The sequence below is a fragment of the Hyla sarda genome, chromosome 7 (assembly GCF_029499605.1).
Source record: "Hyla sarda isolate aHylSar1 chromosome 7, aHylSar1.hap1, whole genome shotgun sequence".
Lineage (NCBI taxonomy): Eukaryota > Metazoa > Chordata > Amphibia > Anura > Hylidae > Hyla > Hyla sarda.
Genome location: NC_079195.1, coordinates 44,530,694 through 44,558,016, shown reverse-complemented (window position 1 = coordinate 44,558,016; position 27,323 = coordinate 44,530,694). Strand labels below are relative to the sequence as shown.

Genomic DNA, 27,323 nt, shown 5'->3' with positions numbered 1-27,323 from the left:
TTAGCTCTCCCCTGTCGTATGCGCTCCTGTATGGGGGAAAACGTAACGGGAACCCAGACTGACACAGGTTCTGTTAGTTACAAAGGCGACAGCTAGGGGGCCTCTGAATGTAAACAAGAACAGGTCATTGACTGACTGCAAGCAAAGATCCCGAAACTGGTGAGGTTTTTAAACATAGGGTATAATGGAAATTTGTTGCACATTAAAGAGCTTTTAGGATAAAAGTAAGTCCAAGCATCTAAGTGCAGCATCATTTGGCAAAAAATATTTCACTATTTTTTAGCCAATTTTTTTCTGACCTTAGCTGTCAGCTGAATAAACTTTAAACAGCGTATGTATTATTTAGTATTTATAGCCTGAAGTCTCCGGAGATGTAAATTAAGCTGCATAAGAGCTAGTGTGGTGGCCACGGGTGAGGTCCGCAGCCACCGCTACGCTTGGGTTAGCTACTTGGTTCTTGGGGGGAGTTATGAACCCAGGGTCGGATGGTATTAACCCTTAATGTCACGTGACGCCACTGTAGTCTTGGTATCTCCCGGGGTACTACAAGTCCGGGGAGCTCCGTCTCCCCACAGGCTAGCAAGTAAAGAATTGACTCCCCACTAGGTTGCAGTTTAACGGAGGCTTTACTAACTTGAAGATAGGTGGTACAATCTCCACAGCGCTCAACCAAAGTCTCCCAAAGGGTTAACAGACAGTCTCTAGAGGACCACACAGCTTGCTGTGCCTGGACTTGATATTGCTTATATGCTTGGCTCTTACGGCCGGACTAGGAGTTTTAGCTCTGCGCTATATTAGGCTTGAGATTAAAGTCACTTACTGAAGTGTCGGTAGATTTGTGGCTTTTCGCCGGAGGATAATGAATTGTCCTTTAGGAATTCTCTGATCAAGGCTGAAGTAAAGGCTGGATATTTCTCCACTCTGTACTCTGACTTGAAAATGAGTTGCTTTACTCTGAACTCGACTTCTCTCCTGAACTCCTGCACTCCACTCCACTCAGCTTCTCTCCACACTTGAACTCTCCAGAACTGCTGACCCCTGAACTGTGCTCCTCAACTCCACTGAACTCCACCTAGACTCTCCAGAACTGAACTACACACCAGAACTGACCTACACAGGAAATGCCACCCCTTATGAGGGAAGGCAAAACTAAAGCCCATTGGCCATGCAGCTGTGGACCATAGAGTTGTCTGTCTCTCCTTTGGGATTAACAATAAAGTTACATACAAGTAATAACATAATACCTTACACAAAAGTTTAGTCTAGCCCTCAGTCCTCCACTCTCACATACCCTGACTGAGCATGAGGTTGCTAGGTAACATACTTAAAGCTACAGATACCTAATAACAGATTATTAAGTTATAACAGTGCAAATACACATTAGAAATGGTTGAGTCCCTGCAGGGGAGCCCCCAGGACACTAGAGGTCTCAATCTGACAGGGCCTACAATACCTTGACACAATATAGCTGTACTGAGACACCACACTAGGACCGCGTGTTATAAAGATATGAAAACACAGAGATCTGCACTTAATCAGGGGTATTGTGATCTCTGGAAACCGAATCGGCAAAATGTGTTGTTGTTTTTTTTATAGATGCTTTTGTATTGTTTGTTGTGTTTTGGACTATTCTTCTCACTCGAGGACCCAGTATCTCCTTGAATTACAAAGAAAGCTTTTTGGTTTTTAATGAACACTGTGTAATGCATTGTTGCACCTAGGTGGCGCTGTTGGGAACTTGAACACTTGCTGCTGAGCTTCTTCACAGATTAGAAATGACTGGATAAAGAACAATTTCTCTCCCATATCAAACCCATAGCTGCCAACATTTCAAATAGTTTCCATAGACATTTTGACAGGGGTGTGGCTTATTATGAGTGCGCTTTATTGTGGGAGGAGTTTGTGTGTGTGGCTTTTCACAGGGTGGGCTTTTTTTTCCCCCCTATATAATGTCCTCATTGCAAGGACCCCCTGTAGGTAGTTTTCCCCTGTGTATAGGACACCCCTGTAGATAGTTTTCCCCCTGAAGGTAGTTTGCCTCTGTAGGTAGGACCACCCTATATGCAGGACACACCTGTAGGTAATTTGCCCCCTGAATGTAGGACCCTTCAGTAGGTAGTTTTCCCTTTGTATATAGGGCCCCCTGTATATAGTCTTCCCCCTGTAGGTAGTTTGCCACCTGTATGTAGGACCCTTTAGTAGGTTATTTGCCCTCTGTATATAGGACTCCCTGTAGATAGTTTGTAGGAGTTAGAAGGAAGGATCTGGTAGGTTATAATGTCATTCTGTTGTCCACGGAAGTCAGAACTCCTGTGACTCACATTAAAGGGGTTATCCCCCATAAGGTGACTTTAGTACTTACCTGACAGACAGTAATGGACATGCTTAGGAAGCATCCGTGCTTGTCTTGGAGCTAAATGGCTATGTTCTGAGTCCACCATAACGTTACTGCTTTCTTTTTGTGAAATGGCTATTTCCTGTTGGAGTTCCCTCCCTCCAACTACAAGTCTCATGATAATGGAATACCCCTTTAAGCACTGTAACTTTTTTTTTTTTTTTTGTCAGACTGGTGATCACATGACCATGCTAAAAAAATAAAACATATAGAAGCAGCTACACTGGAATAAAACAAATGGTGCTGTACGACTAGTGATGGGGAATGTGGACTTTATAGGCAAAAACTAAACAAAAACTATTTCACTAATGATGGCACTGCAGGGAAAATAAACAGTTTGGTTTCACACATATGTAATATAAAATGCAATATGGACATCTGTGTGCATCTGTATAAAAGGGGAACTCCGGTGGAAAACTTTATTTTTAAATCAACTGGTGCCAGAAAGTTAAACAGATTTGTAAATTACTTCTATCCAAAAAGAAAATAATTTCCTCTGTAGTATTCAGCAGCTAATAAGTACTGGAAGGATTAAGATTTTTTAATCGAAGTAATTTACAAATCTGTTTAACTTTCTGGCACCAGTTGTTAAAAAAAAAAGTTTCTACCGGAGTACCCCTTTAAGGACACAAGTCCCAACCCGACTGTGGGTCTAGAGCAGTGTTTACAAACGAGTGTTTCTCCAGCTGTTGCAAAACTACAACTTCCAGCATTCCCGGACAGCCTATGCCTCTGAGTTGTAGTTTTGCTGTGAGTTGTAGTTTTGCAACAGCTGGAGGCACCCTGGTTGACAAACACTGGTCTAGAGGCCTCAATCCAATCATCACATTAACCTATGATCCTTTCAGTTTGGATCCACAGAGGGGCTGAGACTTTCCCAAGCAATATGAATGCAAAAATACATGAGTATTAAATGTGCATTAAAGCAGCCTGACCTAGACTGGACCTGTGAACGCGGCTTTATTCTTCCCCAGTCAGCTTTTCCACATTGACCAACTTTGAAGTTAAAGGGGTACTCAGGTGAAAAGCATATTTTTTTTTTAAATCAACTGGTGCCAGAAAGTTAAACAAATTTGTAAATTGCTTCTATTTAAAAATCTTAACTTTTCCAGTACTTATCAGCTGTTGTATGCTCCAGAAGAAGCGGTGTAGTTCTTTTCTGTCTGACCACAGTGCTCTCTGCTGACACCTCTGTCTGTCTCAGGAACTGTCCAGAACAGGAGCAAAGCCCCATAGCAAACCTATCCTACTCTGGACAGTTCCTGGCATGGACAGAGGTGTCAGCAGAGTGCACTGTTTTTACAGACAGAAAATAAATTCAAAAAGAAAAGAACTTCCTGTGGGGAATACAGCAGCCAATAATTGCTGGAGGGGTTAAAAATTTCAACTTTTTAACTTACTGGCACCAGTTGATTTAAAAAGAAAATAGTTTTTTTTTCACCGGAGTACCCCTTTAAATATGCCTGATTATCCAAACCCTTGAATAATGTGGTTTTTCCCTTTAAAAAAAAAAAAAAATGAATAAAAAAGGCGAAATTGAGCAAAATAAGAATAAAATAAATTTGATTGCGATAGCTAACAATAACACGTCTTGCGGCGTTCCTGGCAGCAGTGTATCTACCATAAATGGAAGTGAAACAGGTTTGGTGAACAAATCCTTGACCGGAGGGATTCATCATCATTTCCAATCATTTATACAATATTCCAGTGACAAATAATCCTGAGAGGTTGAGGAAATGAAAACATGCATTTGATTTTCACAGAAGAGGTTCCTCATATAAATAGTTTATTTTTTTCTGCCCACCTCGATGGATCCTTAGCTTTACTGCTGTTCAGATTTTTGCTTCTTAGCTGGTAGCATGGTGGCAATCCTTCCTGAGACTTAAAGGGGTATTCCAGGCAAAAACTTTTTTATATATATATATATATCAACTGGCTCCGGAAAGTTAAATAGATTTGTAAATTACTTCTATTAACCCCTTAACGACGCAGGACGTATATTTACGTCCTGCGCCGGCTCCCGCGATATGAAGCGGGATCGCGCCGCGATCCCGCATCATATCGCGTCGGTCCCGGCGGTAATCAACGCCCGGGGCCCGCGGCTAATACCACACATCGCCGATCGCGGCGATGTGCGGTATTAACCCTTTAGAAGCGGCGGTCAAAGCTGACCGCCGCTTCTAAAGTGAAAGTGAAAGTGACCCGGCTGCTCAGTCGGGCTGTTCGGGACCGCCGCGGTGAAATCGCGGCGTCCCGAACAGCTGATCGGACACCGGGAGGGCTCTTACCTGCCTCCCCGGTGTCCGATCGACGAATGACTGCTCCGTGCCTGAGATCCAGGCAGGAGCAGTCAAGCGCCGATAATGCTGATCACAGGCGTGTTAATGCACGCCAGTGATCAGCATTAGAGATCAGTGTGTGCAGTGTTATAGGTCCCTATGGGACCTATAACACTGCAAAAAAAATGTAAAAAAAAAGTGTTAATAAAGGTCATTTAACCCCTTCCCTAATAAAAGTTTGAATCACCCCCCTTTTCCCATAAAAAAAATAAAACAGTGTAAAAAAAATAAAAAATAAACATATGTGGTATCGCCGCGTGCGTAAATGTCCGAACTATAAAAATATATCATTAATTAAGCCGTACGGTCAATGGCGTACGCGCAAAAAAATTCCAAAGTCCAAAAAAGCGTATTTTGGTCACTTTTTATATCATTAAAAAATGAATAAAAAGTGATCAAAAAGTCCGATCAAAACAAAAATCATACCGATAAAAACTTCAGATCACGGCGCAAAAAATGAGTCCTCATACCACCCCATACGTGGAAAAATAAAAAAGTTATAGGGGTCAGAAGATGACATTTTTAAACGTATAAATTTTCCTGCATGTAGTTATGATTTTTTCCAGAAGTGCGACAAAATCAAACCTATATAAGTAGGGTATCATTTTAACCGTATGGACCTACAGAATAATGATAAGGTGTAATTTTTACCAAAATATGCACTGCGTAGAAACGAAAGCCCCCAAAAGTTACAAAATGGCGTTTTTTTTTCGATTTTGTCGCACAATGATTTTTTTTTCCGTTTCGCCGTGCATTTTTGGGTAAAATGACTAATGTCACTGCAAAGTAGAATTGGCGACGCAAAAAATAAGCCATAATATGGATTTTTAGGTGGAAAATTGAAAGGGTTATGATTTTTAAAAGGTAAGGAGGAAAAAACGAAAGTGCAAAAACGGAAAAACCCTGAGTCCTTAAGGGGTTAAAAAATCTTAATCCTTCCAATAGTTATTAGCTTCTGAAGATAAGTTGCTGTTTTCTGTCTAACTGCTTTCTGATGACTCACGTCCCGGGAGCTGTGCAGCTCCTATGGGGATATTCTCCCATTATGCACAGCTCCCGGGACGTGACATCATCATTGAGCAGTTAGACAGAAAACTTCAGAAGCTAATAACTATTGGAAGGATTAAGATTTTTTTAATAGAAGTAATTTACAAATCTGTTTAACTTTCCGGAGCCAGTTGATATATATAAAAAAAAGTTTTTGCCTGGAATACCCCTTTAAAGGGGTACTCCGGTGGAAATTTTTATTTATTTTTTTAAATCAACTGGTGCCAGAAAGTTGAACAGATTTGGAAATTACTTCTATTTAAAAATCTTAATCCTTACAGTACTTATCAGTTGCTGTATGCTCCACAGGAAGTGCTTTTCTTTTTGAATGTATTTTCTGTCTGACCACAGTGCTCTCTGCTGACACTTCTGTCCATGTCAGGAACTGTCCAGAGCAGGAGAGGTTTGCTATGGGGATTTTCTCCTGCTCTGGACAGCAGAGAGCACTGTGGTCAGACAGAAAAGAAATAAAAAAAGAAAAGCACTTCCTCTGTAGCATACAGCAGCTGATAAGTACTGGAAGGATTAAGATTTTGTTTAATATAAGTGATTTACAAATCAGTTTAACCTTCTGGCACCAGTTGATTTAAAAAAAAAAAAAATGGAGTACTCCTTTAAAGCGTACCTGTCATATCACAGAAAAATAAAATAATGCTTCTAATGTTACTCGCTAGGCCATGTAGATGCTTTCCATGTCTTTTTTTATGTATCTGGTTTCTGTATTTGGCTCATAAATTCCTCTGATCTGATGCTCACTCATACCGATGTCCACTGCTCAGAAAGGGGTGTGTCCAAGGCAACACTGAGCCCGTTCTCATGACTTAGTCGCATTCACCTGAATGCTGCACTACCAGAATTAACCTATAGACAAGAGTGGCACTGTTTTCAAATATCAAAGCAAATCAAAACGAATAAAACCCATTGAAAGCACCACCGCCATGACTGTACTTATATATTGACATCTACAAAATAAAAGAAAAAAAGCACAAGTATTTAACAAACAAAAAATTAGCTTTAGCCTCAAGCAATCTACATGGAGTGTGGGTGTATAACTGATATATACTATCTATAATATGATTATATAGATAGATAGATACAAAGCAGGAGAATACTGCAGCACACTGCTACAAAGATATACCGTACTTTTCGCCATATAAGACACACTCAATTTTAAAGGGTGAAAATCGAGAAATAAAAGATTCTGAACCAAATACAATGTAAAGTATAGGACAGTGATCTTCAACCTGCGGACCTCCAGATGTTGCAAAACTACAACTCCCAGCATGCCCGGACAGCCGTTGGCTGTCCGGGCATGCTAGGAGTTGTAGTTTTGCAACATCTGGAGGTCCACAGGTTCAAGACCACTTTTATAGGAGGTAATACTCACGTGTCCCCGCCGCTCCAGACCCGTCACCGCTCATCACCGCAGCCCTGGATGTCGCCCTTCATCGCTGTCGCCGTGTCCCCGTCGCTCCGGAACGTCTCTGCTGCCTTGTATCCTCCGTCGCCGCCATCATGTCGCTACGCACGCCACTCCTATTGGATGACGGGATGGCGTGCGCGACGACGTGATGATGACGAAGGAGAGCGCCGGCCATGCAGGGGGATCCCGGCACGGAGCAGACACCGAGGAGGCAGGTAAGGTCCCTCCCGGTGTCCTGTAAGCTGTTTGGGACGCTGCGATTTCACTGCGGTGGTCCCAAACAGCCCGACTGAGCAGCCGGGTTAGTGTCACTTTCGCTTCAGACGCGGCGGTCAGCTTTGATCGCCGCGTCTGAAGGGTTAATACAGGGCATCACCGCGATCGGTGATGTCCTGTATTAGCCGCGGGTCCCGGCCGTTGATGGCCGCAGGGATCGCTGCGGTATTTGCCGTATAAGACTCAACAACTTTCCCCCCAAAGTTTTGGGGAAGAAAAAGTGCGTCTTATACGGCGAAAAATACGGTAGATGAAATAGGAAATGCTATGTTGCTATGATGAAAAATGAAAAGTTGAAGTGCTTCGCTTACCATTTGGCCAAATAGTGTGAACCATCCCACCACAATAAGGTGACCTCATTGGGAGGGGACCCTAGATAGATAAATCCCAGTCATGTATGTGGGATGGTGTCGTACTTAGGGCTCACAGTCCTGTTAGCAAATGAAACCATGACATCATTTTCCAATTTTCAGCCCATTTTTGCAGAATGCTGAACTTCTTGCACAATACAAGGTTCATTCTAGCATTTCTATTGTGAAGATGAAGTTACCAAAAGTATGACAGATCAGCTTAAGGCCTGAGACAGGTTTTGCATTAGTCAGCCATGGAGTGGACTGCTCTCGAAATTCAATCTGTCACACTTTATTTTAAATTAAACCTAATTTTGGTGATTGCAAGAAATCTGTTCTGCTCTTCATACTTACTGGAAATGTTTGATCTTTTCCAAAGAGCTGTATAAACTTGGATGTGGCCAGGTAGAAGAATTCCAATTTAAAGCTTGGAAGGGGAAGGTAAAATATATTGATGTAGAGTTCAGTCTTCAAGTGCCTCCAACAGGTGAATAGCAGTATACCGATGGGAACTTTCGTGTTTAACGTTGCTGTGGCCCTTGAGAACCTGTTACGAGAATTCACAATTTGTTACAACTTTTATATACCGTATTTTTCGCCGTATAAGACGCACTTTTTCTTCCCCAAAACTGGGGGGGAAAGTTGGTGCGTCTTATACGGCGAATACACCCCTATCGCCGGGACCCGCGGCTAATACAAGACATCACCGATCGCGGTGATGCCCTGTATTAACCCTTCAAACACGGTGATCAAAGCTGACCGCCGCGTCTGAAGGGAAAGTGACACTAACCCAGCTGTTCAGTCGGGCTGTTCGGGACCGCCGCGATTTTACCGCGGCGGTCCCGAACAGCCTGACTGAATAGCCGGATTAGTGCTTACAGGACACTGGGAGGGACCTTACCTGCCTCCTCGGTGTCTTCTCCGTTCAGGGATCCCCTGTATGGCCGGCGCTCTCCTTCCTCGTCATCACGTCGTCGAGCACGTGCGTCGGCGTGCGTAACGACGTGATGGCGGCGACGGAGAGCGAGGATACTTGGCCGGAAGCAGAGACGTTCCGGAGCGACGGGGACACGGCGACAGCGATGGAGCGATATCTAGGGCAGCGGTGACGGGTCCGGAGCGGCGGGGACACGTGAGTATTACCTCCTATCCAGTGGTCTTCAACCTGCAGACCTCCAGATGTTGCAAAACTACAACTCCCAGCATGCCCGGACAGCCAACGGCTGTCCGGGCATGCTGGGAGCTGTAGCTTTGCAACATCTGGAGCTCCGCAGGTTGAAGACCACTATTGGGTTCAGAATCTTTATTTTTTTGATTTTGACCCTATAAATTGGGTGCTTCTTATATGCCGGTGCTTCCTATAGGACGAAAAATACGGTATATTAAAAAGTATCAATGTCTGTGTAACATGTGCTTTAAAGTCCATCCTAAAGAAATACCTACTTTAGTATCAGTTGAATTGTTATAAAATATCTTTTCTGAAAAAGCTGTTATGTGTCTACAGGAGGAGCAACGTTATTTTCGGCCACCATGTAACTTGCATATGGCATTTTTCTCCAGTTATCCCCTTTGCAGTCTCCATCTCTAATTGTCTCTTAGTAAGTGGGTGAAGACTTATTTCTGTGATGTCTTCTATACACTTCACACACATAGAAGAGAAAATCCTGCTGCCCTATATTTCTACAGCACACCCCTTGAAAATAGCAGCAGCATAGGGGACATTATAGAGTAATATTGAGCAGTGTAATGTGTGAGTCAAGCACTGGGATGAGATCTTATACTTACTATAAACTTCTGTAGCCTCTTTGTCGTCTGTCAGTGTATGGTCCTCTCCAGCCACTCCCCCTTCTCTATAGAATTCTACAGGCATCACTTAATGTGATCCTACAGTGAGCTGATACTCTATCTTAAAGGGGTACTCCACTGGAAAATACTTTTTTTTTTTTTTTAAATCAACTGGTGCCAGAAGGTTATACAGATTTGTAAATTACTTCTATTAAAAAATCTTAATCCTTCCAGTACTTATCAGCTGCTGTATGATCCACAGGAAGTTCTTTTCGTTTTAAATATCCTTTCTGTCTGACCACAGTGCTCTCTGCTGACACCTTTGTCCATTTTAGGAACTGTCCAGAGTAGAAGCAAATCCCCATAGAAAACCTCTCCTGCTCTGGACAGTTCCGAAAATGGACAGAGGTGTCAGCAGAGAGCACTGTGACCAGGCAGAAAGGAAATTCAAAAAGAAAAGAACTTCCTGTGGATCATACAGCAGCTGATAAGTACTGGAAGGAGTGAGATTTTTTTAATAGAAGTAATTTACAAATCTGTTTAACTTTCTGGCACCAGTTGATTTAAAAAATATATATATTTTCCAGTGGAGTACCCCTTTAACTTTCATAAGGAATTTGAGCTTTTTCCCCCCTAATGTATGAATGTATGTATGAGTATAGGAGCTGGGGAAGAAAAGGCGTCTGATAAAATACATTGCAACGTTCCATAAATTCCCTTGAACTATTGATTTATGCAAGATTGTAAAATGACAGTGCCTATTTAATACTGTATATCTCTATAGCATTCAGAGCTTCTTTTTTTCTGATAGAAAGGTCTGAATCCCCTGCCTAGAGAAAGAGTTAAAGGAGTACTCCGGCGCGCACTTTTTTCCTTTTATCCCGTCCGGGCTGCAAAATAAAAGAAAACACACTTTCTCTTACCTGCCAACGAGACCCCGGAGCTCCGGTACACTCCGGTACAGGTGTTCGGTCCCTGGGCTGTATTCTTCTTACTTCCTGTTAGCCCGGCACGTCACACGGAGCTTCAGCCTATCACCAGCCACAGCGATGTCCCGCCTCGGCCAGTGATAGGCTGAAGCTCCGTGTGACATGCCGGGCTAACAGGAAGTAAGAAGAATACAGCCCGGGGACCGAACACCTGTACCGGAGTGTACCGGAGCTCCGGGGGCTCGTTGGCAGGTAAGAGAAAGTGTGTTTTCTTTTATTTTGCAGCCCGGACGGGATAAAAGGAAAAAAGTGCGTGCCAGATTACTCCTTTAAGGTGTTGATTTTTTTTTAGAAAATGGTCTAATAGCGCACATGTCTATTGCTGTCACTTTTGGTGTCCCACAGCTAAACTGATGTATGGATAACACTATTATAGAAAGCCTCTTTTTGTTCATCATTGTCCGTCACACATCACCTATTTACACAAAGCCATGTGCAGTCAATAATAATGACTTAAAGGGGTACTCCGGTGGAAAACTTTTTTTTTTTTTTTTTTAATCAACTGGTGCCAGAAAGTTAAACAGATTTGTAAAAATCTTCAATTAAAAAATCTTAATCCTTCCAGTACTTATTAGCTGCTGAATACTACGAGGAAATTCTTTTCTTTTTGGAACACAGTGCTCTCTGCTGACATCATGACCACAGTGCTCTCTGCTGACATATATGTCCATTTTAGGAACTGTCCAGAGCAGCATATGTTTGCTATGGGGATTTTCTCCTACTCTGGACAGTTCTTAAAATGGACAGAGATGTCAGCAGAGAGCACTGTGCTCGTGATGTCAGCAGAGAGCTCTGTGTTCCAAAAAGAAAAGAATTTCCTCTCTAGTATTCAGCAGCTAATAAGTTTTGGAAGGATTAAGATTTTTTAGTAGAAGTATTTTACAAATCTGTTTAACTTTCTGGTACCAGTTGAATTCACCGGAGTACCCCTTTAAATAGCCTAACAAAAGATGTGATTAGCCATTATCTTGTTCATTGGTATGTGCCAATTAGTATCACCCCATCCAATGATAATACCCATAAAATGTTTAAATTGTAAGGTCTCCTTCTGACCATTGGGACCTACTGGGGACCCCCAGCGATCTCCAGAAAGGGGCTTATCTTATACCACTGAGTGCTCCGGCCTCCACCTTCTGAGACAAACTAGTCTCGGCAGTAGCAACTCGCTCTGCCTATCACCCCCTCAGGTGGGACATCACATTGACTGGGGATTGGCTGAGCGGGCCGTCAGTGACGACACTAGCATGGAGGTTGGGGCCAGGGTGCTCAGCGATGGGAGTCGGGCCCGTTTTGGAGATTTTGGGGGTCCCAGGGGTCGCGCTGACCACTATCTTGCACTTATACCCTGGGTAAAGTATACGTTTTTATTAACCATATATAACCCTATTAATTTAAATGCTTAAAAAGGTTATTTATAGCTTATGAAGTGATCACAAGGAATGTTAAAAAAAGTTACCAATACAGTTCTCGTGGGTGCTTCCAGACACATACGAAGCCGTTGCCAGATTCCATATCCCAGACATACCTTTATTTTGATGAATGGCAACTATAGAACTTGCACTGTTCTTCCCGTTTTGGCTGCTCGCGTGGAACGCTATGTGCATGAATGTATAGTATTACAGCTTTTGTTTTAACAGCTTTAAGTGGAGTATTTGCAGATGAAACATCCCTGAGATGATGTGTAATAGATTCCTCTAAGTCGAACAGCATTATGTTCTTCACCAGGAAATGAGGCTGGGGGGTTTGGCAGCACTTTACATGTTCCAGACTCTCCGAAGCAGTCATCATATAATGAGTTGAGGTCATGGGCTGGAATGAGAGATATCTCTTATCACTAGTGTTTTGAGGGGGAATGGAGCTTTGTCTTTGAAGTGAGTTCAGGAGTATTGGATAGGGGGGGGGGGGGGGTGATGAATAGTCCCAAATGAGGAAATTATGAATAGAGAAGGAACGGCTGAGTGGGGCTGCAAGATTATACCCTGTCAAAGTCTCGATGAGAAACGGCCCTAACCCAGTTTAATGTAAACAGTGTTGAGGAAGATGTGAAAAACTCACGGCACTCGATGGTCATGCTTCATTCGTTTATTCCCACAAGAGGTCACTTCACATGTCGGGAGGGGGTAGAAAAGAAACGGGACGACGAGCGTTCGTTTCGCGGCTACACGCCGCTTCTGCCGGTCCAAGGGACCGGCAGAAGCGGCGTGTAGCCGCGAAACGAGCGCTCGTCGTCCCGTTTCTTTTCTACCCCCTCCCGACATGTGAAGTGACCTCTTGTGGGAATAAACGAATGAAGCATGACCATCGAGTGCCGTTAGTTTTTCACCTCTTTCTCAACTTTGTATTGTGCAGTACCTCTATCCTCTGACTGAGCAGCGATTTATGCCAAGCTTAAAGGGGTATTCCAGGAAAAAACTTTTTTATATATATCAACTGGCTCCAGATTTGTAAATTACTTCTATTAAAAAAATCTTAATCCTTTCAGTACTTATGAGCTTCTGAAGTTAAGGTTGTTCTTTTCTGTCTAAGTCCTCTCTGATGACACCTGTCTCAGGGAACTGCCCAGTTTAGAAGCAAATCCCCATAGCAAACCTCTTCTAAACTGGGCGTTTCCCGAGACACGTGTCATCAGAGAGCACTTAGACAGAAAAGAACAACCTTAACTTCAGAAGCTCATAAGTACTGAAAGGATTAATAAGATTTTTTTAATAGAAGTAATTTACAAATCTGTTTAACTTTCTGGAGCCAGTTGATATATATATATATATATATATATATATATATATATATAAAAGTTTTTTCCTGGAATACCCCTTTAAGACTGTTGCAACACTGCATTACGGGCTGAAGCCAAGCAAGGTGTGTGAACAGGTGGTAGTTGTAGCAGTGCCGACTGCGTTTTCTTCATACAAATAATGTAAACAGTGAATGGAAGTGTCTATATACAGTGCTTTTAGAACAAAGAGTTTTCTTTGAAAAAGATACAGCCTTACTTATTAATTTTCAAAATAGTAATATTTGTATTATTATTATTATTATTGTTGTTATGATGGCGATTATTATTATTAATAAAGTTGTAAGTTCCTATGATAGGTGGTGACGTTTCATTGTTTTCTCTCTTTAAGGATCGATGCTACTATCATGGAGAGGTAGAGGGACATCCTGGCTCATCTGTCAGTTTAAGCATCTGCTCTGGCCTCAGGTAAAGCATTATAGATGGAATTTATCAATGTTTTCACCGAAAAACTGCTCTTAAAGCGTCACAAATGTTTGTTCAACACACTCAATTATGTGCAAAACAGAAAAAGTTGCAATATATATATATATATATATATATATATATATATATATATGTATATATATTTTAAATTTGCAACAATTTTTTTTATGTCATAACCTTTACAAAAACCATTGATAATTTCCCAGGTCTTGTTTTCCTGTAATTTTTTATTTGTGGAAAATGAACATAGAACAGGAGTCTAGAGTGCTCCCTGAGCAATAGCTATCACTAGAGTGCTGCTCATATGTACCAGTGACCTGGGAAGGGAGTATCGCTAGAATGCTCTGTGTATGGCAGGGATTTCCAGCCTTTTTAGCGTTTAGGAAACCTTGTAAGCCAATCAGCTGATCGCAGCTGATTCTGTCTGCAGCGGCCCACTAAAATACATTGGCAGTAAGAGCGTTCGGACATGTGCCATCACCTTTGGCAGCATTGCAGTCCAGGTGGAATTCTGCCAAAAGAATGAACAGGCTTATCAGAATCCTGAATTTCCACAAACCATGGCAGAATGTATAGAATCCTTCTACATTTATTTTATGGACTACAAACCAAAGTTATTTGACCGGCAGTAGCGCTAGTAGAGGTCTTCCAAATTGTTCTGCTGTCCGATATACGTGTGTGCATGAGTGCGCACAGTAGTGTATGCACACCCGCGCCTCTATGTTACAGAGCGAGATGTACTTGTCACACCTTAACCAAGTTTTTCAATATATTTAGGAAGATATTTTACCTTTATCGATGTGTATTTCTGGTCCGATCCTATTCCTCCAGTATCCGCGATGTTTCTGCCAATGATACTGGACTGTATAGTAATCCGTGCAGTTTGCAGGGAGATCTGCCCCGGCCGGCGGCATCTCTACCTGCATACTGCAGAGTGAAGATGATAGTAAGTCCCGTAGCTTTGAGTGACGTCACTACAAAGAGATAGTTGGGCCAAAAAAATCCAAAGGCTTTTCGGAGAATATTGTTCTCCTTCCTCAGGGATGGCTTGGATGGACTATGCTGAGACACTTCTCCTTTGGCACATCCAGGAGGAATCCCCAGTATTTTGTGCAATTGAACCCCAGGATTCTTATCTCAAATGCTTGGGGTATATTTTCTACAATGTGGGCATGCTGCAATTTTTCTCTTCAAAAATATATCCTTGCAGCAGGACTTGCTAGGTAAATGGATCTTGACTATAGACATGACTAGAAATATTGTGGCCTTCTTGTATGAGGTGTATGTGACTTAAAGGGGTTCTCCGGCCCTAAGACATCTTATCCCCTATCCAAAGGATAAGAGATAAGATGCCTGATCGTGGGGATCCAGCTGCTGGGGACCCCCCCCTGCAATCTTTCATGTAGCACCCCACTATCATCAGCCTCCAGAGCAAACATTAGCCCCGTGATCGGGATTCATCAGACCCGGAGCGATGTTCGCTCCAGAGGCTGATGATAGCGGGGTGCTGCATGAAAGACTGTGGGGGGGTCCCCAGCAGCGGGTCAGACATCTTATCCCCTATCTTTCGGATAGGGGATAAGATGTCTTAGGGCTGGAGTACCACTTTAAAGGGAACCAACCACTAGATTTTACCATATATAGCATTTGGCAAAGTGTTACATATGGTAAAATCTTTATCCTAATCATGCCCAGAGGAGATTTTTGCCCTCAGGGATGGTGAGGATATGAAATTATAAAGTCTCCTTGGCCGCCCCGTAAGTAGTCCCCTAGACGAAGAGCTGTACTTTCTTGGTCCGGTCTCTCCGGCCGTAGTGACGCCCCCTTGGTTTGATTGGCTGCCCGTGTCATCACTCTGCTCCCTAAGCAGACAGAGCAAAGCTGTGATGCGAGCAGTCAAACATGCTGAGGGGGTCTAACTATGGCTGGAGTGACGGGACCTGGCAAGTACAGCTCCCCACCCAGGGGACTACTTATGGGGCGACCGGGGAGACTTTATAACTTCATATTGCCACCATCCGTGGGGGCACAAACATCCTCTGGGGATGTGAGGATAAAGATTTTACCTTATATAACTCACTGACAAGCATTATATATAGTAATATCTAGTGCTTGGTTCCTCTTGCTGTTGGAGTTTTCTCATGAGGTGACAGGAAGCTCATGTTCTTACCATACTTGAGCCACGGCTCACACTGACTAAATTAGAGACTTTGGTTCCACCTCCAATCCCGGGTAAAGGACATGGACAATTGTGTGTTGTGGTGAATGTTAGAATGTTCACTATATAGTGATGACAAAAATGTTACCTCCGTTGTAGAGTGATGGTCAATAAAACACTCTGTGTTACAGGGATCATGAGAAGACTTTGCGTAAGGTAAATTGATCCATAGAATTCTCTCAGTGTTGTATTAAAGAGATATTCCAGGAATGGTTTTATTTGACTGTGCTACAGGGGCTGTAAAGTTAGTATAGTTAATAATATAGGGGGAGATTTATCAAAACCTGTGCAGAGGAAAAGCTGACCAGTTGCCCATAGCAACCAATCAGATTGCTGCTTTCATTTTTAAAGAGGCCTGTGAAAAATGAAAGAAGCGATCTGATTGGTTGCTATGGGCAACTGGTCAGCTTTTCCTCAGCTCAGGTTTTGATAAATCTCCCCCATAGTTTCTGTATACCACTAGTCAGGTCACGGTGTTGAAAGGGACCCCCTCAGCTTCAATGGGTGGAGCGACTGCTGGGAAATTGTAGCCTCAAGCACAGCATAGCATGGTAGGGAGCTCAGGTGGGCTTGAATGGGTGGGGTGGCTGATGTGTGGGAGGGAGAAAAGTGACCTCTCACTTACAATCAAGGAATCCTGGGACTTTTTAGGGAGGGAACTCCAACAGGAAATAGCCATTTCACAAAAAGAATGCAGCAGCGTTATGGTGGACTGAGAACACAGCCATTTAACCCTAAGACAAGCATTGATCCTTCACAAGCATGTCCATTACTGTCAGGTACAATGTCTGCCAGGTACAGTAAGTACTAAAATCACCTTATGGTGGATAACCCCTTTAATGACTAGAGTGCTCACATTAGAATGCTCCCTGCCTGACATAAAGGTCACCTGGGTGCAGAGTCTTTAAAAATGACCGTCATTTGTTACATCCGCGCCAATCTCCTTTACATTGCACGGCCTGTCTAAACGTATTGTCGCTTGAAACGCAGACAGCCCTTTTATCTTAAGGCTTGGCATTTGTAGCAATTTTAGGCCATTTTCCTTAATAGAATATGACAGTACAATTTTCTGTATAATCCACTTTCATAAAATAACCCCTTTGCCCTGCAAAGCGTAAACTAAACAGACCTTAAAATTGTCTTGCCAACAGGCTAGCTCCATTAAGGTGAGGACTGGAGCTGAGCAATGCAATTAACCAATTTATGCTTCCAGCCCGCTAAATGTGTTGATTTTCAGAGTGAACTTCATTATACAATTATTTAACAAACAATGACCTCAATACGCAATAATTAACACAGCGTTTGCCCACGGTGACGGTTTAATCACTGTAATTATCAAAAATTGGCGCTACCTTAGAAAATGGCTTCAAGTTGAATTTTTTTTCTACTTTTTTCAATCTCTTTTTACATTTTGCATCTCTAGAAAAAAAAAAAGACATTCTCGATGTTATTATATTAGGCCTCCCTATTGTCTGTGCTGCCTAATAAAGGGTTATCACCCAAATAGAGATGGATGAGCTCATTAGATTACAGCCAGTGTGCAGCACTATGACACTTGACCCCCCATTCTTCTCTTAGTTTCCTCTCTGGTTTATAGGGTTTCATTAGCTTTAGGCTGTGTTCACACTTTCAGGTTTTAATTGCAATTATTGACTAAAAAGCCAGGAAGGGATTTGAAAAGAAGAGAAGCTACAGCCTTTCCTTTATACAGTACATGTCCTTCCATTTATCATGTGTTCCTGACTTTGTCTTCAGTAAATGCAATTAAAAACCGGAATGTGTCAACTCTCATACCCAAAATTGACACAAATGAGGTAAATAACAAACATAAAATTGTCGTTCCATGCTAACATAATTAGTACAGTTGGAAAAGACACGTCAACCAAGGATAAGAGATGGTGGATGAAGAGTGGGGGAAAGAAGGATGGATGAAAGAGAAGAGATGTGATTCTATATTTCTATACACGCATTAATGTGATTTTGTTCTAAGGGCCCATTCACACTACTTATTGAGCAGTATTCTGCTTGGATAATACAGTTCAGCAGGCTCCCATTGAGATTCTGCTGCACCATTCACACTACGGAATTTCTGAAGTGGAAGTTCCGTTGTTAAAATTGTGGACCCCAGAACCCGCCGGAAAAATGTGCGTGTTCATTCTTTCGGCGGAATCTGCTGTGAAATGCATTGTCGTCTATTGAGATGGTGCACTACCGAGTGGTCCTAGCGCCGGCTTATTTAGCTAACTCCTGCGCCAGACAGATTCCATAGTGTGAATGAGTCCATTATGCACTGGAGGCACAACAAGCCTGACAGGTTTCCTTTAAGTTGCAGAGCAGCTATTCTATTGTTGAATGTTGCTGCCTAGGAAATGAAAAGCAGTGGCCCTTTAAGAGTGAAAACTGTTAATTTCTGAAACTCTCACTGTTGGCTAAAATAGTGGGAATGTAAGAGGAGTCAAACATTAGTGGTGGCCTTGTTGTTAACCTCAGACACAACTTATGCAGGTGCTTTTGATGCCATGGGTGCACTCTTCTGTCTCCTGCTTTGGGTACCTTCTGGCCTCAGCTGTCTCACTTACTGCTCTCTCAAGACACTGTGTAGGCATCATCACTTTCTCAGACCTCTCTGTCACTGATGGAAATCACGTAGCACTCTTCTCTCCATGATCAAAACAGTAGTATAACAGGCAGGGCCGGCCCTAACAGGGGACTGAGTGGGACCATTGGTCCCAGGCAGCACTTTTCAGGGTCGGCACTTTGCTGCCCCTTTTTTTTTTGTGTGCCATCTAGGTCCATGGTCAGGCCGGTGGGAGGTGCAAAAGTGCACCCCATGCAATTTTGCATTGGCCCCTCCCCTCAACTGTCCGGAGATTTTCGAACATACAGTGAGGGGAGGGTGAAGGCGGAGCTGAGCAGGACGCAACTCTACACCTCCCTTAGGAGGACATAGATTTTCACAGCCTCGCTCCTGGATGTAGATTTTTACAGCTGTTAAAATCTACATCCAGGGGCCTATCTAATGTGAGGAAACTATGCTGCCTACCTAATGTGGGGGAACTATGCTTCCTACCTAATGTGGGGGAACTGCTGCCTACCTAATGCATTTTTTTTTATCTTTTGGGGAGGAGGGTAGCATTTCACTCTTTGGACCCAGGCAGCACAATGTCTTGGGCCGCCCCGGCTCACATGTCAAGACTTCTCTACAGCCAAAGCTTCAGTCACTGCTTATCACAGGCCCACACCGCTCTGTCTGTGGTGGCTTAATACACATTTCTCTCACTACTACAGAAGTACAAAAATCACTTACTGGCCTGGCCAAAAATCACTAACCGCCTTTTTTATTGGTGAGCATGGAGACTTGCCCCCCATGATGATCACGATTCTACTTTTGCCAATCACAGTCAAACAGTGGGTTCTCCATGCTAGCCATTGTGAATTACCTCATGTCTTTAGGGAGGAACTTCCCTGGCGCCATGTTGCTAACCTGGACCAATACTGTCGTCAGGAACAACAAAGAGTAGATAAAAAGACTGAGTGGTGGACGTGTCCTGCTGGATAGATTTAATGTCTTGAAGAAAAATAAAAATTTCCTAGTATTATCCATGCTTTGGTTACTTTTTTTTGCATTACTATAGTTCAGTTTATTTTCAACAAGGGGGAGGGGGAACAGATCCAATTCCAATTCCTAGCTACAACACTACAGAGAGACAGAGGTTTGTGCATCCTCGTGTACCCCGCTCCTAGCAATAAAGCTACAGGTTGCATGAAGTTTCCAGAGTGCCGTGTCATTCATCTCCTACCAGATATTATTTTTATTAAAGATTATGTGTTTCAGGGGATACAGCCCTCAGATCAATAAATAAGAGGTCATTTTTATTAATTGATCTGATGAAGAGGGCTGTATCCCCTAAAACGTATAATATTTAATAACAAGAAAAGAGTTCTTTTAGCCACTATATGGACTTTTCTACTGTCACTGCCATATTTGAAGTCGGGAAGGAATTTTTACCTCTAGTATGATGGGTTTTTGCCTTCCTCTGGATCAACTCAACTCAGTAGGGACTCATTAGGGTTATAGGTTGAACTTGATGGACTCGGGTATTTTTTCAACCTTATGAACTATGTTACTATGTTACATCTGGGCAGGGAACAGTGAAGCCCTTACTCACCCACAGCCACTGTCCCTACCTATTGCCTATCTGCCCTAAGCGACGGATCGACAACCACGATGACAAACCCTCACTGCTAAGCGCTGGGGCAGTGTTGTCAAAATAGTAAAATACAAAAACAGTAGGAGTCGAGAACAGCTGGAGACACACAAACTAACAGAGATACATTAAGACACACGCATACGGTCAAATCACGGTCCTAGCCGAGGTCGGTACCAGGAGATAGCGAAGTACAGGAACGTAGAGCAAGATAAGAGTCAAGGGGAAAACCAAAGATCAATATACACGCAGGTATCCAGAAAGCAGGAGGTTTCAGCTATGGTATAATCTATCATGGAAATTGAACTGATCACTGCTCCTAGCTTATATAGAAAGGTGATCAGGGATACACCTTCCTGATAGGTAGCAGAGCTGAGAACCACACCTAGATGACACAGGTGAGCTCTAACAGCTCCAGCCCAACTAGAGTCATTTAACTCTTTGTGTACGGCCAGAGCCAGACGTTACAACTATTATATGAAAAGGATCGGAGGGCCCATCAAAGGTTCATCTTTTCTTCACTCTGGCATATTGTGCATAAAGGCCTCCTGACTCTTCACGGCATCTTTCCTGTTCAGTCCCCATTCAGAACACCTGAACACCCAGCTGAGCTGAACGTCCATTTGTGTCGGGTAACCCATAGGGATAGCTTGGTCAATAGCTGTTGGAGGTGTAAAGACAGTTTGGTATATATGCATTGTAACTCCATTAGCCCACTGTGTATCATAATTCAAGGCATGTATCATGCAGATACTAAACTTGAATATGAAGGAACAATGAATATGTAACAACCTTCTCCAGTAACCACAACGTTGTATATTTTCAGGGGATTAATTACACTTGAAAACCATGCATACGTCCTGGAGCCACAGGCTAATTCTACAAGCGACCATCTCTTCTACAAAACCCAACATCTCAAGCTGGCTCCCGGATCCTGTAACCAACATGTGAACCTCTCAAGCATTTCTCTAAATGACACTTTACAATACTCTGAAGATTACTTCCGACGGGTAAGCAATGCTCAGTGGGTATGTCACAACTAAATGCCTTTTGTTCCATACAATTATGAAGAGTCCATATGGCTGAGGACAAGGCTTGTCCTCCTAAATCAGTGCAGGCTCTTATTTGCAGAACATTTCGGCAGTAGGGGACAAGACTTGAAGCTTTGGCAGCAAAAAATCCTAATATTTGAAGAGAACTGAAGAAACATATTAAAGGGGTCGTGCATAGTTACAAAAACATGGTTGCTCTGTACAAGAGACAGTGCCACACTTGTTAGTAGGTATTATGTGGAACTGCAGCTCAGCTCCATTGAGCTGTAATACTGTACAGAATTTTTAGGCACCTGGTATATCTACAATTTTAGTAGCTGCCTTCATTTGCACCTTTTTTTATATTTAGCCAAATCTTTTACAATGTTGCTATTACTATAAGGTCTGATTCACACTACGTCTTGTCCAAACAGAATTCAACTTGAAAAATATGGTGCAGCAGCCTCCCATTTTTCTCATTGTGATTCTGCTGCATCCTTCACACTAAAGAACTTCGGACCTCAGACTCCGCCGAAAGAATGAACATGTTCATTCTTACGGCGGAATCCGCTCGGTAATACATTGCAATCTGTTCAGACGGCGAATCTCCGAGCAGTTTAAGTGCCAACTTGGAATCTCTGCTGGCTTCTCTGTAACCTGCTCCTCTCTGTTTTCATGCTGCAGGCTGATAGGAAAGGAGTGAGCAGAGAGGATTGCTAGTCCCGACCTCACTTCCTGGACTTTATCTGTGCTTCACTTGAGACAAAAATAATGCTCCAGCCAGGCAAGATTATGTTCTGGGTGGTATGGGGACCCCTAGTGGTCTATTTTATAAGCCATGATTTCAACAGTATAAAAAAGTGATACCATTTTTTTATGAACCATATTAGAAAGGTCACTGTTAAAGTACAACATACTGTATAAAAAGTTTTTGATACTGACAGTGCCCTCTAAAATTAAATATTAGTATTAAGTAGCTATATAATGAATAATAATAATAATAATAATAATATACGGTAGTTATAACATTTATTTATTTATAATAATAATGAGAATAATAATTATTATTATTAGTAGAAGTATTAAATATTTAATTATTTATTATTATTAGTGTTATTATTTAGTATTATAATAAGAATTATTATTATTATTTATATAGCTACAACAGATTTTGCAGCACTTAACAATTATGGTATCATTATTATTATTTAGTATTATGATACCCTTGTCAGATGGATGATTGGGACAGTTTTTTAGCCTCTAGAAATACACCTTCTACCTTTGAGCACTCATTCATAGCGAGTGAACACCCCAAAATGTGAAGGTAACTAAAAAGATATAAAATAAAAAAGAAATAAAATAAACGGAAAAAATACATACTGGAAAAAGAAGCATTATACCTGTTTTCTTTCGAGTCTTTTCAAATAACGTGTTACACTGCATGCAGATGTTTATCTGTAAAAGAACTACAACTCCCAGGGCTCTCTGCCAACTATTGCACACGTTTTACAACATCTGGTTACCTCTGTCCCTGTGGTTCTTCAGCCTTTTCATGGACCCTTTAAGCAGTTTGTTCTGCCTAACACCCAGCCTCTGAGAGGGTGTTTGATCATTGCAGTTTAACTGATCAGATGTGACATTTTATTGTGCGAGAGAACAATACTTAAATGCATCTAACAAATAAAATGAACAGCATCATAAATCCTCCCGTACTCCCCGGTATTGTCTGCAGCAGAACCGCTACAAAAGAGTCTTCTGCAAATGGGAAAAAAGTGTGATATTACATCCGGGCTGCGGCTTCTCACTCCAAAAGATCCTTCATTTCAGGTTTTATTTTGTGGTAGCGGAAGAAAACACCTCTCAAGTATTTCCTTTTATTATTTCAGAAAATAATAAGATAAGGTGCAAAGTGTTCTGCCTCACGTTTCAAAAGTGTAGACTGACAACTGCATCATGTTTACAAAGGAACTTTTTCTAGGCCCAACTAGGAGAAATCAATAAGTTAGGCTTCAAAGGTGTACGGATTATTTAAGGGATTTAAATAAAAAATGTGTAGACTTCCCTCAAAGTCTTTTTAAAGCAGTGCCTCCAGCTGTTGCAAAACTACAAATCCCAGCATGCCTGGACAGCCAAAGGCTGAAAGGCTGTCAAAAGTAACAGGAGCATAAAGAACATTATAGAGCAGTAATGAACAGTCTGTGAATTCAGAACTAGTATTAGATGTAATACTAGGTCTGTCAGCAGATTCTTTGTCTACCTTTGTCTCACTCTGCAGCTCATTATTCCTCTTGGACCACTTCTGGACAGTACAAACTGTGATATCCCAGTACAGGACATGGTCCTGTACTACACTTAGGCCCTATCAGGTTGAGTCCCTCAGTGATCTGGGGCTCTCCTGCAGTGTCTCCCCTGCTGTTATTATAGTGATATTTAATGTAATAGCATTATAGTTAGAATGTCAATGTATAGTCAGTATAAAGGACCTGTGAAATGTCACATGTTATGTTTATGTTATCAAATGTCACCCAGAGGGCACCAGTTTAACACATGACCCAAAGCTTGACCAATGGGCTTTGGCTCAGCCCCCTCTATATAAGGGGGCGCCATTACAATTCTCTCTCTTACGCTCCCTGCTGAGGAACAGCAAACACCAGAGATCTCAGTGCTAGTGTCCAGCACCCGGAAGGCCTCAAATCTACAGTAATTCCAGTAATTCAAGTCTATGTCTGCTGTCACTACTACATATAGTCAAGTCCAGCTTCAAGTCAATTATCTAAAATCTATTACAAGTCTAATTGGTCCCAGCAAGCTGCGAGGTCCTTCTGGGTTCCTTGCCACCTCTCTGGGATTCTGGCCTAGTCTTAACTCAGTAAAGCCTCTGTTAAACCAAAACTGGTTGTGGACTCTCCTTTCCCTGCCTAGCCATTGGAATAGCGGAGATACCGTTTGTGTGGTTCCGGTACCCAAAAACCACTCCGGCGTCATGAACATTAGGGGTTAATAACACCTTGCCCCCTAGGGCTCTGCCCTTTCACAGTTGGGCCCTTGTTAAAGTATCTCAGATCCTTATGCTTGCCGTTTTCTGTATCCTGTTCACTTGCTGCCTAATATTTTCCACTATTTGACATGCGTCATTGTCAAATAGTGCAATACACTTTACCTGTCAGTTGTTCTAATGTTATGACTAATCAGATTATACATTCATTCCCACATATATATATATATATATATATATATATATATATATATATGAAGAGCATAATGATGTTATATAGATAATAGATAGAGATAGATAGATAGATATGAGATAGATAGATAGATAGATATATTGTTAATACGGTTGAAAAAAGACATGCGACCATCAAGTTCAACCAAGGAATAGAAGGAAGGGGTATGGTTGGATGAAGGGGAAGTGATGTGATTTTATATTTCTACATAAGCATTAATGTTATTTTGTTCTAGGGATGTATCTAATAGTGTTGGGCGCAAATATTTGCATTTCAAATTTTTATCGCGAATATCGCAAATTCATGAATATTGCTAATATATTCGCTATGTATTCGAAAATGGAAATATACTTTTTTCCGCATATTCACATATGCGCATATTCTCATATGTAAATATTCGCATATGCGTAAATTCGCATATGTGAATATTCATATATTCCTTCTTTTCACTTGTGGGCCAATTAGACTGATGCAAATGCACTTGTCAGAAGGTATCAACAACATCCCTAGCAACCAATAGTAAAGTTGCCCACCCTTTCACTGATTTCTATATATATAGGACAAATATTCGTCTATATATTTGCCAAATATCACGAATTCGAATATGGCCAATGCCGCTCATCACTAGTATCTAACCCTGTTTTGAAGATTTCTGTTATGAGCAGTGCTCCATTCATTCATTCTGACCATGAGCGCTCCCCTCCTACTGTTACCAGCGGCTCCAGGACTTGCTGTGCGGAACATGCCCACATGTAAGTCCCGGGCATCTCCTTACCTCACGCTATCTCCGACTTCTCTCTACCTGCGCATCGCCAGCGCGCGCATCCCTGTCCCCTAGGACGCGCGCATGTCGGCGCTATGCAATTTAAAGGGCCAGTATGCCCTTAAATGTGGTCACCTGTGCGGACTTTATAAGAGTCAGCACTTCCCTTTCCCTGCACCAGATCTTTTTTTGCCTTGAGCCTTAGTGAAAGCATTGCTGTGTTTGCCCTGCCATGTCCTGACCTACTGTTCCGTGACCTGACCTTGCTCCTGTGCCTCCTGCCTATTGACCTCCTGTTACATTCCTGACCACGCACCTGTGCCACCTGTCCTGACCTTCTGCCATCCTGACATTGAGTTGCCATATCCCTTCTGTGCTACGCTACATCTCAGCAACCTATGTGGATGAGTCATTCCAGGGGTAGCAACCTAGTTTCCGCCTGCCGCAGCAAGTCCATTCCGCTTTGCGTCGGGCTCTGGTTAAAACCAGCTGCACCTTAGACTCCTCTCCCTGGTACGGCCCACGTCATCTTCCACTCAGGTACAGCAGATCCACTAATACCGTGAGAGTTACAGTAAGATCTGTATTGTCTGCCAGGATTCAACAATTTCTTGCCACCCAGCAGCAACAACAGCCGCAACCTGCTCCTGTTTCTCCTCCTTCCGGATCCAAGCTTCGTTTATCCTTGCTCATGAAGTATGAAGGAGATCCTAAGTTGTGTAAAGGCTTCGTGACTTAGTGCTCTATGAAATTCATGACTCATTGCTCTATGGAACTCATGACAGATCAGTTCCCGACGGAGCGAGCTAAAGTGGCGTTTGTGGTCAGTCTATTGTCTGGAAATGCCCTGGTCTGGGCTACTCCTCTCTGGGATCATAATGACCCGGTCTCCTCTAACCTGCTGGCCTTCCTCTATGAATTCCGCAGTGTATTGGAAGAACACGTGGTTCAATTCCGCACTCTTGCCTCTGAACTGGCTTGGAACGACTAGGCCTTGTGTGCTACATTTAAAAAAAGGATTGTCCAGTAGAATCAAGGATGCACTCATTGCACGAGATCCTCCATTTACCCTGAGTGAACTTATCCATTTAGCCACTTTATAAGTCCACTCTCATGCATTTTGCAGAGAGGCAGGAAGAACTTAGTCTGGAAAGAGAACCTGCCCGAACACGGCGATTTCCTCGTCTGGCACCCATGTTCCAACATCCACCTTTACAGTTTTCTTTGCCTCCTGCCGAAGAGGCTATGCAAGTGGATGGCTTTCGCCTAACGAAGCTGGAAAGATCCTGACAACACAATGAGAATTTGTGCCTATATTGTGCCAGTCTGGAGCACTTTCTCAAAGACTTTTCTATACGTCCTCAGCATCCGGGAAATGCTCTCAGCTAGGACACGTGGGAGAGGCATCCCTAGGTGTGAATACTACCTCTCCTCATTTGACCATGCCGGTTCAAATCTTTATTCCTGCCAAAAATTCTTTCTCCGCTTCTGCCTTTTTGGACTCTGGTTCCGCTGGAGATTTCATTGATGTCTCCCTCTGTTAATGAAGAAAAGCTGAACTGTAAGGTACTATTCTGCACAGAACCTCTCATCATGCAAGTGGTAGTCTTGCATAAGGAAAAAATTGAGTTCTATGTGCTTCCACATTGTACTTCGGAGCTTCTTCTCCAAGGTCTACCTTGTCTTCAACGACACTCTCCTTAACTCGACTGGAAATCTGGTGAAGTCACATGTTGGGGACTGTTTTGCCTTGTGCCTATCCAGCCTAAGGCTGTCTTTTCGCCTCCTCCTATGCCTGGCCTGGCTCTTCCATATCAAGACTATTCAGATATATTCTGCGAAAAGCAGGCCGAAACTCTTCCATCACATAGTTCCTACGACTGTTTTATTGACTTACAGCCTGAAACTACACCTCCCTGAGGAAGAATTTATCCATTATCGGTTCCTGAGACACAAGCCATGGCAAAATATATCCAAGAGAATCTCCAAAATAACTTTATCCGAAAGTCCTCCTCTCCAGTCGGAGCTGGTTTCTTCTTTGTAGGAAAGAAGGAT

General features: G+C 42.5%; 1 protein-coding gene across 9 annotated transcripts in view; it reads left to right on the top strand.

The window, feature by feature from the left end:
- The window catches only part of ADAM12 (ADAM metallopeptidase domain 12), a 686,181-nt gene that overhangs the window by 387,375 nt on the left and 271,483 nt on the right, over positions 1-27,323 (top strand). For all 9 annotated transcript variants that reach the window (XM_056532977.1, XM_056532982.1, XM_056532978.1 and 6 more), the window contains 2 exons: positions 13,727-13,803; positions 21,074-21,257. In XM_056532977.1, coding sequence (XP_056388952.1) covers positions 13,727-13,803; positions 21,074-21,257 — 261 coding nt within the window. The remainder of the gene's footprint in view (positions 1-13,726; positions 13,804-21,073; positions 21,258-27,323) is intronic.